This window comes from Mus caroli, unplaced genomic scaffold, assembly GCF_978045245.1.
Source record: "Mus caroli unplaced genomic scaffold, Mus_caroli_1 scaffold_10, whole genome shotgun sequence".
Lineage (NCBI taxonomy): Eukaryota > Metazoa > Chordata > Mammalia > Rodentia > Muridae > Mus > Mus caroli.
The window spans coordinates 50994053-51010257 of NW_028227265.1; the positions used below are offsets into that span (position 1 = coordinate 50994053).

General features: G+C 43.4%; 1 protein-coding gene across 2 annotated transcripts in view; it reads right to left on the reverse strand.

Moving 5' to 3' along the window:
* Positions 1 to 16205, reverse strand: part of Slc10a7 (solute carrier family 10 member 7) — a 232370-nt gene that overhangs the window by 36391 nt on the left and 179774 nt on the right. For both annotated transcript variants that reach the window (XM_021170488.2, XM_085843802.1), the window contains exon 7: positions 8718 to 8801. In XM_021170488.2, the coding sequence (XP_021026147.1) occupies positions 8718 to 8801 (84 nt within the window). The remainder of the gene's footprint in view (positions 1 to 8717; positions 8802 to 16205) is intronic.

Sequence of the window (16205 nt, forward strand, 5' to 3'; positions counted from 1 at the left end):
TTTGAACTCACAGAAATCCACCTGCCTCTGCCTCCTGAGTGGGACTGAAGGAGTATGTCCTCACTACCCAATGGAACATTTACTCTTACTCTAGTACAGAATAGTTAAAAACTGTCCCCTCTCTGATCCACATTCCCAAACTAAGCATGCTCATCTCTCTCCCCACCACACCCTGCCTGAGAAGATAAATAAGAAGGAATGGGATGGAGCGCGTAAGCCAAAGCCACCTTAAAGCCAAGGCAAATCTCCAATCATCAATCAACATTATGAGCAGTAATTTGATTTAGTTAACCTAATAGTCTCTTCAAAACTTCATTACAAGGCACTCGGTCTTGTGGTAGCGTAGGATGCTTTCAATGTGGCAAGAGAAAAGGGCCCCTGAGTCAGAATCCTCTTAGCCTAAATATCCAAGGGTCAATGCCGGATACTTAATCTTGATGAAATCAAGTACAAGTTGGGAACTGGATGAGCCCACAAGGGCAGTGACAACTGTAGAGGAACACAGCCTGCCAGGAGGTTTGTAGGCTCACTGTGGTATCTGGCCATGTCTCCTCAGTCAAGCATTCTAAATCGTTCTAGCTCCATAGAGCCTTTCTATCTTGCTTTAAATTCAGTTCTCAGAGGAGCCATTTTTGCATTGTGTAGTGGGAAAGGCAATTGCATGAAGAACAGCTGATGTACCTCACAGATGCCATTTAGCCACAGCTCCAGAAAACATCGTTTGTCCTGCAGTTCAGCAACTACTTCTATCATAGTCATGCCGTGTTTCTGAGGAATTTGTGCCATATAAAAACTCTCCAGCCGGGTGTGGTGACGCACGCCTTTAATCCCAGCACTCGGGAGGCAGAGGCAGGCGGATTTCTGAGTTTGAGGCCAGCCTGGTCTACAAAGTGAGTGCCAGGACAGCCAGGGCTACACAGAGAAACCCTGTCTCGAAAAACCAAAAAAAAAAAAAAAAAAAAAAAAACTTTGGCCACATTGGCAGTGTTAGTGACCCTACAGGAACCAAAGCTTTGTCAGAGAGACCAGCACATCCTGAGACTGTCCCTGAAAGAATTCTCAGAAACAAAGACAACTCAGTATGAGGTGGGAAGAGGAGCCCAGGTGAGATGCCAGGTAGATCTCTGCTTAGAACTTATCCTAACTTCATTTGTCCTCAGTGCTCAGAGAAACTTAGGCATTAAAAATTAACTGACGAGTGTTCATTAACTTGCTCGCTTTTCCCAGTAGAGCAGGGAAAAAAACGTCTCCCCCAGGAAGGCTGTCCTTTTATTGTCTCATCCTTAATATTTGGATTTTCGTTATTTTAAATTAAATAGCAGGCAAGACTACAGGAAAATTAAACTTGACTGCACTTCCAATAAGCTGTGCTTCGGATCAGTTGCAATATGACCTCAGTTTAGAAACCAGTGAAAGCAGCCCGTCCTATGTGAAGAGCGTTGATGGCCAAGATGACATGAGGCCCAACAGTCATCACTGCATTTTCTTAATCTTTTCAGTCAATGTATTTCCCCACCCCCTTTTTTTTTTTCTACTCTGTCTTTACATTTATAAATTGAGCATGGGGTGAGAATGTATGGTGGATATTTCCCCATGTTAGCCTAAGTTTTACATTTTATTTTTCTTCATTACGGTTTCCGGTTCTTTGATGGTCACCGCTACTGCAATGAATTCACATATTTTCATAAGGAGGTGTGAGTCTTTATTAGCATCCTGTTGAATGGATGTTGTGAGACTGGTGGTGTTAAAGTCAATGTTTATAACTCTTTTCTCTTAAAGTGCATTATTTTTTTTTTTTAATTTATTTATTATATGTGAGTACACTGTAACTGTCTTCAGACACCCCAGAAGAGGGCATCAGATCTCATTACGGTTGATTGTGAGCCACCATGTGATTGCTGGGATTTGAACTCATGACCTTCAGAAGAGCAGTCGGCGCTCTTAACTGCTGAGCCATCTCTCCAGCCCCTTAAAATGTTTTATTAAATATTGATTAGGTTTTAAACAATATTAGTATACTTTGAAAAAATATAATAATAAATTAGAAACACTCATCAGTGGTGACCCATCTCAGACTGAAAATAAGCATCAGCTGGGAAAATTCACCCTGTTGCTTCATTCCACTCTTAGACCAATGCTACGGACATCTTGCTGGAAATACAGTTGACAGCAGAGGCAAAGAGCCCAGACAATCTGCATTAAAAATAAGAAGCTAGTCACATGGTGAGGAGGGATATGCTCTCCATGTGCTGAGAGAGCCCAGCATCAGGTCAATGTACAGACTGGAACCAGGTTATGCATGACCCTGAATTCTAGTTCTGCTCCTTCCTTTGACATCCTGGGTAATCATTAACTTCCCTGTGGCTCATCTGTGACCACAGCTATAGTACAGATGGAGTAACTGGCCGGGCCGGGGTGGCACATGCCTTTAATCCCAGCACTTGGGAGGCAGAGGCAGGTGGATTTCTGAGTTTGAGGCCAGTGTGGTCTACAGAGCGAGTTCCAGGACAGCCAGGACTACACAGAGAAACCCTGTCTCAAAAAACCAAAAAGGATGGAGTAACTGCCTGGGCTGAAGATGCTGTCGACACAGCCTGTGCCAGGTGAGTGGTCCTCATTCTCAATTCTGGTTCTGGGGCAGTGATGTGTTTCCCCGTGGACAGCACATCCCATCCCACAGGACCATGTGCCGGCTAAACACACACACACACACACACACACACACACACACACACACACACAGTGTGAAGCAAAAGGAAGATCGAAAACACTTCAGATCCAATTGAACTTCACCCAGCTTCAAGCTGCAACACACCACCAGTGGAAATGCCTGAGAACTCATGATAACAGGCAGACGTGCGCTTCACTGTTAACTCATAGAGAGAGGAGGTGGGCTGTAGTGTGCCACTCTGAAAGCTAACCAGGGTGCTAGAGAATAATGAAAGGTGATAGGAACTCAGGTTCATTACTGTTTACTCATAAATCATCCGTAGATACGATGTGTAAAAGAGGCACCTGCTACACGCCCTTAGAGCTCGGGAAGGAAAACAGTGAAGCGTACAAAGTTCCCTTCCTTAAGGTGAGGCACACAGAACAGGAAGACCAACGCAAGCCTGGCAGATACTCCAGCAAGCCTGGGGACTTTGACCAAAAGCAGGTATACCTCGGAGAAAAGGCAGAGAAGTGAAATCCACTCCAGGACTAGACTTCAAAGTTCAAGTCTGACGCTGTGTTACCCTGAGTAAGAGGCTCAGGAGACGTTGCTCAGTTTACATACTTACCTCTTTTATTTTTCCCCAGTTCATTTTGTTTAAGAAATAATGACAGATCTTATTTTAATCTTATTTTCAAAGATTAGTGTAACAAATTGTAGAGAAGTTTGCTTTTGTAATTTGGCCTTTTCTGTTACAAATGTTGCCGCGTATCAGCTTCCTCCCTCTGGACAACTATCCCTGCACATTTCCTACAAGGCCCTAGGAGGCCACGTGGCACGACTGAGGTGAGGTAAACTAGGCAGACAGGGCCCCATCTTTGGGGAGCTTACATTCTAGTCCGGAGCTGAATGGAAACAAACAAACAGAAGAAGAAGCAGGAAATGAAATGCATTAAGAAAAGTTTAAATGAGGTAGCTTGATTGTGACTAGTGGCACCTGCGGCTAGTGGCACCTGGAGCAGCCAGTGGAGGAAGCTGCAGGAGAGTCTCTAGGGAGGTGGGAAGAGGCAAGGGCCAGGGCAAAGGCTCGGGAGAAGGAGAGGGTGCTGGAGAAACAGCAGGTATAAAGGAGGATGTCAGGACAGGGGTGGGGCTATAAGGGAAGCACCCAAGACCTAAGACAGGGTAGCGGAGACAGTGGAGAGAAAAGGAAAGTTGACATGAAGTGGGGTTGTGCAGAGATCTTGGGTGGCATTTTTAGTTTGATGCCATGGATGTAAAGCGTGAGGGGACTATGTGATTGCTGCAGTGTGCAGGGAGCTCTGCTGGGGGTCTGTGAAGTAAGTGGAGCTGGACTGAGGTGAGAAGGTAGAATGAACGAAGGTCCTGCCTGCCGTGTCTGAGATCTAAGCCGTCAGCTGCACACACAGACTAGGTAGGTGGTCAGACACAAATGGGACTGGGCTTTTGTGAAGGTTCTTAAAGGAGTGAAGGGTGAGGGGGGTGGCTATGGTGGTAGAGGAGTGCTTTCGGTGCTGGACTGTGGCCCATAAGTTGGGTCAGAGGGGAAGTGAAGAACTCGAGAGCAGGCCGGATGACAGGCTCTCGAGCTGGAAGAATCACTGCAGAAGAGAAGAGGTAAGCAGCTGGTGCCAGAGACCTGAGCTGTTCCTGACTGATCCTCACTCACGTGAGCCTGCCGTCTGTCTGGAAGCACTGTCTGTCTGGAAGCATGGTCCTGGGCATTAGGGAAAGAGGCTCCTCCTTAAAATACTGAATTTCCTCCGGTCAGGGCTGTAGTGCACTGTACACTTGTTGGAAGGGCGGCAGCCATCATCATCTGACGCAGTCTGCACGACACAGGCTGATTCTGACAGACGTGGTCCCAGGAGCAGGATGGCCAAGGGAGAGAGGGCCTGTCCACTGCCCCACCCCAGAGGCATTCATCGCCCCTGCAGTCCTCAGGGATCTGGGCTCAGTGCTAATAAAGTAATTAATAACTAATAAACTGTTCTCCTATGGGCAGCCCCTCTCTCTCGCTATGGCCTTACTGTGTCCCTTAAAGGAGTGAAGGGTGAGGGGTCTTATGCCCCTCTGTGTCCATGGGTTTATAAAAATTAAAAGTATTTGAAAAAAAACGTATCGAATCTGTCCTTACTATTTTAAAACTATTTACACAACACATGAACTCTATTGATTAGACTTTACAAATAATCTGTAGTGGATCTGTATATGCCATGCACAAACACTATGCTATTTTAGACTTGAAATCCCCTGGGTTTTGTTTGTAGGGACTCTGGAGCCAATCCCCTTAGAATCGGAAGGACAATTGTGCTCAATTTTCTTTTCAAGGTTTGTTCTGCAGGTGACTGCTGGGAAAGGCAAAGTCACTGTTATCAGTAGCTGCTACATGCAGACCTAAAAACAAAATCCTGAACAAATAGCAATCAAGGGGAATGAGTGCTGGGCCCCCTGTGGGAGGTTCAAAGCTCTCACTGTCAATCTCTTTGTAGAGCTTAAACCCTACTACTGAGCATGGTATTGAATACACCTGTGGGCAACCAAACGCCTACGCCTACGGAGCTCACCGTGCAGGCTGACTGACACACGGAGCAAATAAAGACCAAAGCACTGAATGAAACATTGAGGAAGGAATCGTCTCTGCTTCCAGTTCACGGTAGAGCATCATCTCTTTGATAAACAGTGCCGAGCCCATTAAGGGTGAACTGGCACTGAATGTAGGCCAGGGGAGCGAGAACAGGCCACTGCACGTTGGAGAGAGCTCAGCAATGAGGCTGCAGGAACCAACAGCTTTCTGAAAGATAAAGGCAGAAGGTGTGGGGGGCACATCCAGACTCACTCAAGAGAACTCGAGAGGACACAGTGTGGCAGAAGTGGAGCCTCTAAGGAGAGGGGTACAAAGGTGCAGGCAGAGGCAGGGTGAGCTAAACTGTCAAGTTAAAGAAACCGTGGGTCAAGGAGGTGACAACACAGCACAGAGGTGATCACCACAAGCGGACTGACTCACTGTTAGGGCTACCTGGGAGGCAGACGAGCGGACTACTGTTAGGGGTACTGGGGAGGTGCATGAACAGACTCACTATAGGGGTACCAGAGGCAGTGAGATCTGGGTTGGGAACTGGAAGACATTCAGGACAGAGAAACAGGTTCGGGGGGGTGACAGCTTAGACAAGAGATGGCCAGGTATGCTGCCCTCTCTCATACAGGATGGTGTTGTAGATGCCAATTGGGAAGGACCTTGAGAGAGAAAGGGTGGCATTTAGTGACGTCCTGGATGAAAGGTTAAAAATCCAAGGAGAGGGTGGAGGCAAGGGTGACCCATCAGTGCAGTGATGGTGACCACCCACTCTTACGATTAGAGGATGCAAGGGAGGGACATTCTCCAATCACAGAAAGCTTCGAGAAGTTCTTAAGAGGATGAAATAAAAAGCTACACATTCTGTGTCTGTACACTTCAAAGCCAGACAGGCCCAGTGCTGAGCTGGGGGTGGGGGAGGACACAGGGCCCCATCCTTATTAACCCAGAAGCTATCTCCAATTGACAATTGCTCACAAGGGGAAAATTAGTGAAGTCTCACTGGGAACACAAACCACATTTAAGGGAGGTCCCACGGCCAGCCCGGCAGTATTTTTTGGAGATATTCTGTCTCATAATGCTTTGCTCGGGACTTCTTTTTAACCTTACTTGCCTTCTGCTTATCTACTGTGGTTTCCTGCTTTGTGTTTTTATGGGTTTTGCGTATGTATGTGTGTACATATGAATGAGTATGTGTGTGCATATGCATGAGTATGTGTGTGCACATGCATGAGTATGTGTGTACATATGAATGAGTATGTGTGTACATATACATGAGTATGTGTGTACATATGCATGAGTATGTGTGTGCACATGCATGAGTATGTATTTCTCATTCCCCTTTCCTTTTCTTTCTTTTCTCTCTGTTTTATTCTGCTTTGTTAGTTTTCAGTCGGCCCGTTTGGGTGCGGAGCTGGATGAGTCGGGTGGGAGGGCTGATCAGGGAGCTGCAGGAGAGGAACGTGTGATCAGCATATACTGTTTGATAAAGTTTATTTTCAATTTAAAAAAAGCAAAAAGTTACTCATACCACCTTTTGGCTGCCTTTACTACTTTACTGAATGCTTCACTGCTGGGCACAGAGAGGATGAGCGATCTAGCAACCCAATATCCTCTCTGGGTAAAGACTCTTTGCATAAATGCTGACAGTACTCTATATATTTAAAGACTGAATTATGTGCATGTTTTTGTCCATGTGTTAAGCCAAGCATTTATTGTTAATATAGATTTTCCAAGAGCCATTAATAGAAGAATTATGTGTTCCAGTTATTATGGGAAGCATGAATGCACACTGATGCTGTTCACAACAGAGAAATGGGGGCAGAGAGGGATGCTTACGCCTCAATTAGACAAGAGTACATCTCATGGAAACAGTTTCCTGTTTTCTTTTCACTGACTGACTAATTCATTCATTCATTCATTCATGCATTCTACAGACACTTACTGGATGAACCTGTAGCCTGGAAATATAATGTGAAATAAAATAAACATGGCTTCTAAACACATGGAGCTTGCCATGCGGCACGGGAAACAGTCACAAAGCTCACAGGATAAACACACATAATGAGAAAGGCTGAGTCAGGAGTTGGCCAGGGTGCTAAGCAGTGAAATGGGGGACCACCTCACCGTTCAAATGAGAGGTGAGTTCAAGAGTCAGGCGAGTAATAAGCTGGGTGGGAGGCGGGCAGGAGTGCGCTCCATCCGAAGGAATGAACAAAAACTAACAAAGGTCCAGGCGAGTCAGGTGAGAAACGGGGCAGAGGCTACAGAGGCAGCAGGGCATATGGTTATTCAAAATCCTCATTATGTAACTGGCATGGGGATGTATTTTTCAATTGTTATTTTGTATTTAATGAAGTCATAATCTTTGATTGCTTTTAAATCACCCCAATTACACTAAATTTAGCCTATTTTCTAAGTGTAAAGTTAATTGTAAAAGTGTCTGTGTGGTGGCTGCTATGGTGTTCTGTATGGATCTACCTGCTCTGTTTGAGGCTTCTTTCCTATGGGTGTGAGTGAGGCCAGCCTGAAATGACTGTGAGAAAACATAAGACTGACCACTCAGAGGAGTCAGCCAGCCCCTGAGAGCGGCATTAGGGCAGGCTGTGGAAGGCTTTGGTGGGAAGCAGCTTCCCCTCCCTGCTCCCTTCACCCCTATGCACTTCTTGTGTTCATCCTGTCTCAGAATCTTCCGCCAACAGAACCCCACTGAAGACAGCACTAAGCACTATGTGTATGGATGTCATATTTATGGACCACGTTTGAAAGGGTTGCTTCCTGTTTGGCATACACAGGCAATGTGGTGGTGATGATGACGATGACGACGATGACAATGACAACTGACGCCATGGAGTGTTCATTGTATCAGACTATACTGCAAGAACTTTACACCCATCAATAGTTCACAATAATGCCTTGAGGTACTGTAATTATAATATTTAATAAATTGTGACTGGCAGCTAGGGATATTTGAAAGACTGGCCCAAGTTCATCCAGCAGATGAAAGATAGAAATAAATTTAAGGTCCGGTTGCTCTTACAGTCTGTGAATAGGAGGCATCCTTGTAGACTATGCCTCTAAGACCAACCACGTTCGTTCGTAAACTCTCATCCCCACGATAGTGGCTTCCCCTGCCTCACACCCCCAAATTAACAAATCACTAACAAAGAAGACCCTGATTTTACATATTCATGCTTATAAGTAAGTTATATAACAATGTCATAGGAAGCTACTATACAAGGGTCCTTGTTGCTTAAGAAGAATGGATGATTCTAGAATCCAGCTTGTGTCTGTTGGGGATTCTTGTGTAGCAGAGTGGCTTAATGTTGTTAATTGAAAGTTCAAAGATGAACATGCCAAAAAACGTGCATTTTCAGTCTTCTTTCATCTTCTCCCCTCTCGTGCTCTGACCTTACACAGGAATTCCCAGTGTGATGTGTCGAGCAAAGAACAGCTAGACAACCTTACCTGTCCAATGACAAGAGGAACCACCACCGTCATAAACAGCTGAGAGAAAATGGATGTAAAAGGCACCGAAGAGGATGAACCGAGCTGTAAAACAGGAGAGCAGGGTGAGGCTTGCTGTGAATCAGCGGCTAGTGGCTGTCCAGTCAGTAATGCAGAGGGGAATTTCATTCCCATAAATTTCTCTCACAAGCACCAAAAATTTGGCAACAAATTAATCAACAATGAGGAAGTAAAGTTACCTCTGATTTTTAAAAATTTAACACATATAGATTATTAAGTATTTTAACATATAACTCTATGGTAAAACTAAGATTAAGGAAAACTGAAGTTACATAATCATCTTAAATTACTTTTTATTAATACGCTTGGACGGTAGAGTTATTTTACATATACCACAGTTTCACCTACAGCCATAACTTAAGTGATTATTGCATCTATATGTAGATTCCTACAATAATAAAAAAACCTGTCTCATTCTCTCATCTCGACAACATTTTTATTGATGTAAATAAAATATCTTCTAACTTTTCTTAAGTAAAAGAGAATCTTAGATCTTTACAATTCACTGTTATACAAGTTCTAGCAAATAAGAGAAATCCTAAAACAACTTCTTTTTCTGTTTTTTTTTTAATATGTCTGGGTGTTTGATATCAGTGTGCATGTGTAGGAAAGCAGGTGTATATGGACCACAATGTGTGTAGAGGTCAGAAGACAATCTCAGATGCTGGCCCTTGCTTCCCCCTTTGTCTGAGATAGGGTTTCTTGTTCACTGCTGTGAACATCCAGGTAGCTGGCCTGCAAGCTACTGGCAATTCTCCTATCTTAGCCTTGTATCTCATGCTAGGAGAGCTAGCATTGTAGACATGCACTTCTGTGTTCAGTCTTACGAGCCCTGCGGATTTGAATTCACGTCTTCAAATGTTTGTGTGGCAAGCTATTTATCTCCTGAGACACTTCGCCAGTCTTTTTGTGAACTTAAATTTTCTATACACCTGTTTTAAAATTTGAGTGTCCCACCACGATCAGGAGCCCTGTTTTCCTTCTCCTTTTGCTGACACTTGGTATGCCATCTTCACAGAGCTCCTCCTTACTGTAGCCTTGCTGTTCATCTATACAGAGTCCCTCAGCCTCAGCTATCAAGAATCACTGTTTCCCTGAAACTTCCTCAACCTCTTCCTGGTATCCAAACCTCTCTGGCCAGTGACAGCCTGGCTCACACATTCCTCTTCAGCCCTTTTGTAGCAACCTTCTCTGACGTCACACCACTCTCCTACTTGCCCCTGTAACTTGTTTATCATCTATAGATTGGGCCTCAAATTTTATATTTACCTGCTAAGTCAGAGTTAGGAACCCCTTTTGGAAAAGAACTTTGTCAGTGGACAATGAGGGCAGAATGGCAGAACAAAGGGGGAATGACAACCAACCTTTCAGGGATGCAGATCCAGTGTTTCTTGCTACCATTTCATATATTTGAAATGGGATCTTTCTATGTAGGCTAGCCCATCCTAGAACTCACTATATAGCTCAGGTTAGTTGGCCTTGCACTCAGGATCCACCTGCCTCAGCTGCTGGAGCTCTGAGTTTACAGTCATGCTCTACCACATCCAACTTTGACTTCTGAGTGCTCCTCAAAGGGTTTCCTAAATCTTTTCTCTTTCTTCAGTCTCTCCTTGGAAACATATTGGCAACTGTGGTCAGGGAGTCAGGTAGGTGATTTCTACTCTCTCCCCAGGGAGCCAAGCAGATCTTCTCCTACAGATTCCTTCCCTCACCCAATCCCTTGGTCTCACCTTCCAACATGAAGGGAGTCTCTGTCTGGAAATCCATTGGCCGTCCTCCCTCCCATGTTCCCATTCAATGCCTTAGTCTCATTCTTAGCCAGTTAGCAGACCATTGTAGGGGCCCATTTTCTCACTCTTCTTCCATTACTTGTGGACTCCAACAGACCCTCATGGAAGACTCAGCCTTCCTCCCTCTTCCTGTGGCCTCTCATGGCCCCTCCCCCTTAAGCCCATCCCCATTTCTGTTTGTTAGCTCCCAATACCTAGAAACAAGTTCTGCCCAGAATATCCAGTGGTCACACCTGGCAGGGACTCAGAAGCACTTCCTCCCAGGGAACCTACAGGCTCCTAAGATCCAGAGAAGGCATAAGAAACCAAAGGATTGAACACCCATCCAACAAAGACAAAACCAGATATCAACACCTAGAATTACTATCATCTCAAACCTAGATGCCAAAGTGAAAAACAAACAAACAAACAAACAAACAAACAAACAAACAAACCAGTACTAGCCAGGACAACATATCTCCACTAGAGCCCAGCAATAAAGCAATAAAGACAACCCAACTTGGGAGAAAACTGGAAATAAAAAATTAGGGACTCAAACAGGAACCTCAGAGGCAAGCCTCACCAACAAAATGGGAGATAGAAGAGAGACTCTCAGACATTAATGACAAGGTAGAAGAAATAGATACCCTGGTCAAGGGAAATTTTAAATCTAAAAACAAAAACAAACAAACAAAAACACCCAGAAACAAAATATCCAGAAAATCTGGGCCACTATGAAAAGACCAAATCTAAGAATAATAGGAATAGGAGTTGGAGAAGAAACTCAGGTCAAGACACAGAAAATATTTTCAACAAACATCACTGAAGGTATCAAGGTACGAGAAGCTTGTAACACCAAATAGAATATTAAAAACTGCAAGAGAAAGAGACCACGGCAGAACTATGAAAATTGTACCTGACTTTTCAATGGAGACTCGAAAAACCAGAAGGGCATGAACAGATGTTCTATATACGCTAAGAGACCACAGATGCCAGCCCAGACTATTACCCAGCAAAATTTCAATCAGAATAGATGGAGAAAGAAATGCATTCCATAACAAAACCAAACTCAAGCAGTGTCTATCTATCAATGCAGCTTGGCAGACAGTGTTAGAACCTGAAGATGTTAACCACATACAAAAAACCACAAGGAATAAATATCAGACCAGAAAACCCAAAGAAGGAGGAAAAAAATTAAATCACAACAACAAAATAAAAAACAATGGTCATTGACAGCTCTCAACATCAATAGTTTTAATTCCCCAATAAAAGGATACAAACCAACAAATTAGATACAAAACCAGGATCCATTTTTCTGCTATATCCATGAAATGTACCATAACATCCAGGATAGATACGATCTTAGGATAAAAGGATGGAAAAAGATATTCTAAGCAAATGGACCCAAGAAACAGGCAGGTATAGCCTTTTAATATCTGACAAAATAGACTTCAAACCAAAACTAATTAGAGGTAGGGAAGGACACTACATATTCACCAAAGGAAAAACCCACCAAGAGGATATTGCAATTCTAAACAGCTATGCACCAAACACAAGGATACCCAAGGTCATAAAGAAACACTACTACAGCTAAAGTCACATACTGACCTCACACAGTGATAGCAAAAGGCTTCAATACCCAACTCTTGCCATTAGGCAGGTCATCGAAACAAAACTAAACAGAGAAATGCTGGAGCTAACATGTCATTAACCAAATGGACTAACAGAACATTTCATTCAAACACAAAGAAATATAACTTCTTCTCAGCAGCTTGTGGAACTTTCGAAAACTGACTACATACTTGGACACAAAGCAAGTCTCAACAGATGCCAGAAAATTCAAATAATACCCCACATTCTATCTTATCCCCACAGATTAAAGCTGGATATCCACAAAAGAAACAACAGAAATTTAAAACTTTCTAGAATTGAATATTTTCATTCAACATACTTTCATTCAAAATACTACATACCCAAACTTGTAGGACTCAATGAAAGTGGTTCTAAGAGGCAAGTTCAGAGCACTCAATGTGTGTGTGTGTGTGTGTGTGTATCAGAGATCTTATACTAGCAACTTAATGGTACACCAGAGAGTTCTAAAACAAAAGGAAGAAATAATATCCCCCAAAAACAGGGGAGAAGAAATAATCAAACTCAGGGATGAAGTCAATGAAATAGAAACAAAAACAGCAAGAACAACAACAAGAAGAAGAACAACAACAAAAATACAAAGATCAAGGGATTCTTTGAGAAAATCATTGAGAGTAACAAACCCTTAGCAAAATTAACTAAAAGGCAGAGAGAGACTATCCAAATTAACAAAATTAGAGATGACATGGGGATATAACAACAGACACCATGGAAATTCTGAGAATTGTAAAGGCCTACTTTAAAATTCTGTGCTCCACCACATTGAAAAATATAGCAAAAATGGACAATTTTCTTGATACATATCACTTACCCAAAAGATCACATAAGCAAATTAAACAGACCTATAGCTCCTAGTGAAACGAGAGTAGGAATTAAGTCTCCCAGCCAAAAAGAGCTTAGAGCCAGATAGTTTTATCGCAGAATTCTTCTAGAAGACTTAACACCAATACTCCTCAAATTTTTCACAAAATAGCAACACGAGGAACATTGCCCAATTCATTTTATATGAGGCCAAAAGTTATTCTGATACCTAAGCCACACAAAGACCCAACAAAGAAAATAGAATTACGGTTTAATTTCATCTATGAACATAGATGCAAAAATTCTCCGTAAAACACTTACAAACTAAATAACAGAACACATAAAAAATAAATCATCCATGATGGTCAAGTAGGCTTTATCCCAGAGACGCAGGGGTCTTGCAACTACATATACTGATAAGTGTAAGCCCCCATATCCACAAATTCAAGAAAGGCCTTTGACAAAATGCAACACTTCTTCACGATAAAAGTCCTGAAAAACAAAAACAAAAACTAGGGATTCAAGAGACAGACCTCAACAGAGTAAAGAATTCACAGCTAACACCAACCTAACTGGAATTCCACTAAAATCCATTTTCAAGAAATTTTGCTCCACCCACCAGGGGACCTATGCTTACTTAATGCCAGCATCAGCACGGACCACTGGCTGTCCATGTATCCATCTCTCCAACTGTAGCCTCTGGCCCCTTTCCTGTATAAGTGATATAAAGTAAAGAAATGCAGAGTCAAACAGAACAGGTGACACTGAGGAAGATGTGTGCAGAGCTGGTCCATGAACTGCTTTTTATGTGAAACTAAAATATTAAGGGTGGTCATTATACTACTTTATATCAAGCAGGTCCTTGAAGCACAGAGTGCTCAACAAATATGATTGCCCCACAAACATTAACTCTAAAATTTCTTCCTCGTTCAATGATTGAAAGCAGGAAAAAATTATAGGTAACAAAGAAACCTCGTTTTCAATGCTTTATTCATAAGGCTTAGAATGTCTGGAGAGAAGCAGCAGGACTCTGGCTATAACTGCTGGGTATAGACAATCCCTTCCTTGACCTCAGGGCTCAGCTCACACATTCCTGGCTCCTCTTTCTACCTAACTTTACTCATATTTAAAAGTGTGCATGTGCTCAGGACATGTACATCAATGGTAGAGTGTTTTCCAAACTGGTTTAGAAGTCATATTGTCTCTGTAAGCTCACAGATAAAACTTATTTCAGTAGTATTTTTACAAGTTGCATGTATTTTAATTTCTCCTGTCACAAGGCCATTGTATAACCCACATTAGCAGAAGGCAGTAGAACACAGCAGTGGGCTAAGAAGGAAGTTATCTAGGATTCCCAGAGTCCATTTGTCCTTAGAACACCTGAGACCTTTGAACTACTTGATTAGAAACAAGTTAGAGTGACCCCCCTCCGAGGTTCTGTCAAATGAGTGATGAGCCCACACTATCCAGGGATGTAATTAACTGGGTTCCTCAAGGCAGAGGAAGGGAAGAAGGGATGTTATCTCTGAAAGGAAAGGACCTCAGTGCTGGAGTCTGATTGGAAATAAGTGCTTTCTTTGGACTTGGCCACAGGACCTTCTGTGTGGTCAGTGTGGAGATTCTAAGGTGCCCCTGGGGATGTCTGCAGTGGTCCCTGGCATCCAGAAGAAAGGGCACGGAGCATCTGGCGGAGGACAGCACATTAGACTATTCGAGGAAAGTACACATTCCAATAATTCTGTAGGCTGGACTGATCTGTGCTGCTGGAATAATTGCTCCTTCACATTTTAATAAGGGTCCTGATGTGGACAAAAGGACCCTAGGAATGATGGACAACCTCTTCCATGATGAGCTTAGCGGAGGCACTGGTAATGAGCAGGACGAGCTTACAAGTTCAACACCCAGCCCGGGCTTCACCAAGATAACACATCTCCTACTGCCCAGTTTTTAGATACAGCACATTAAACAAACAACTCAGTTACCACTCAATTCCCTGCAGAAATATTGTACCTCAAAGCAGAAAATGCCCAAGTAGGTTGGTTTTGTGGCTTTAATAGCTTATACTAAGAAATGAAACATAAAAACTCACTATATGAGAATTTAAATCCTTTATGTTTAGTCACTCCTGTAGGGAATGAAGAAAGCCTTGAGTGTGTGTGTGTGTGTGTGTGTGTGTGTGTGTATGTGTGTGTGTGCGCACACACACTCGAATGGATGAATGTGTGGCGTTGGCATGGCATGGCTATGTCAAAGACCCCCGCAGCCTCAGACTTATAGAAAAATGGCAAAACCCCGATCCCCCTCCAGCCTTTCCTTCTGGCCTATATGTGGAGAAAATGTCCTGAAGACGGCTCCTGTGGAGATCAGCTAAACCTGAATCCTGAATCAACACAGGACTGAGTCCTATATACAATAGAACCTACTACCTCCATGTTTACTTGTATGCAATAGCCCTGCCTCTGTTCAATTCCATGTCATAAACACGCTGAGCTTCGGGATGCTCTGGCTTCTGCAGCAGAGAGCCAGTCCACCCAGCCCCAGCAGATTTTGTGTCTGCATATTTCTCTTTTCTTCATTCCCTCACTGCCCTCATCAGGCCAAATCCCTGCGAGCCCTGCAAAGGATACAACACACTCCCATAGTGACTGAGTTCTTGGGATCCAGAGCATGTTCCAGGTATTAGGGGCCGAGCAGTGACAAAGTACGAAGCCCCTCCTCTCAAGGGCTGCTTCTTAAAAAAACAAGGTCATTGGAGCTCAGAGGTTAAGAGCACTGGCTGGTCTTCCAGACGTCTTGAGTTCAAATCCCAGCAACCACATGGTGGCTCACACCATCTGTAAAGGGATCTGATACCCTCGTCTGGTGTGTCTGAAGACAGTAACAACATATTCATATACATAAAATAAAGAAGTTTTAAAACAACAGCAACAACAACAACAAAAACAAGACCATGGTATGTCTATAATGTGACCCCTATGCCTAAGGCTTAGGGACCTTGGTGAAAGAAGGGGTGGAATTTTAAGAGCCAGAGGACCAGAATTGTCTCACAGCAGTGAGAGAATGTCTTTTAAACAAGACAGAGAAGCTGCACCGTCAAAACACAATAATCTTGGCTAATCAAGATCTGCATAGCCACAGCTCCAGTGGACATGCCAGCACGGATCGGGGAGGGTGCCGTCTCAGACCCCGCCTCTGTACTCAGCCCTAT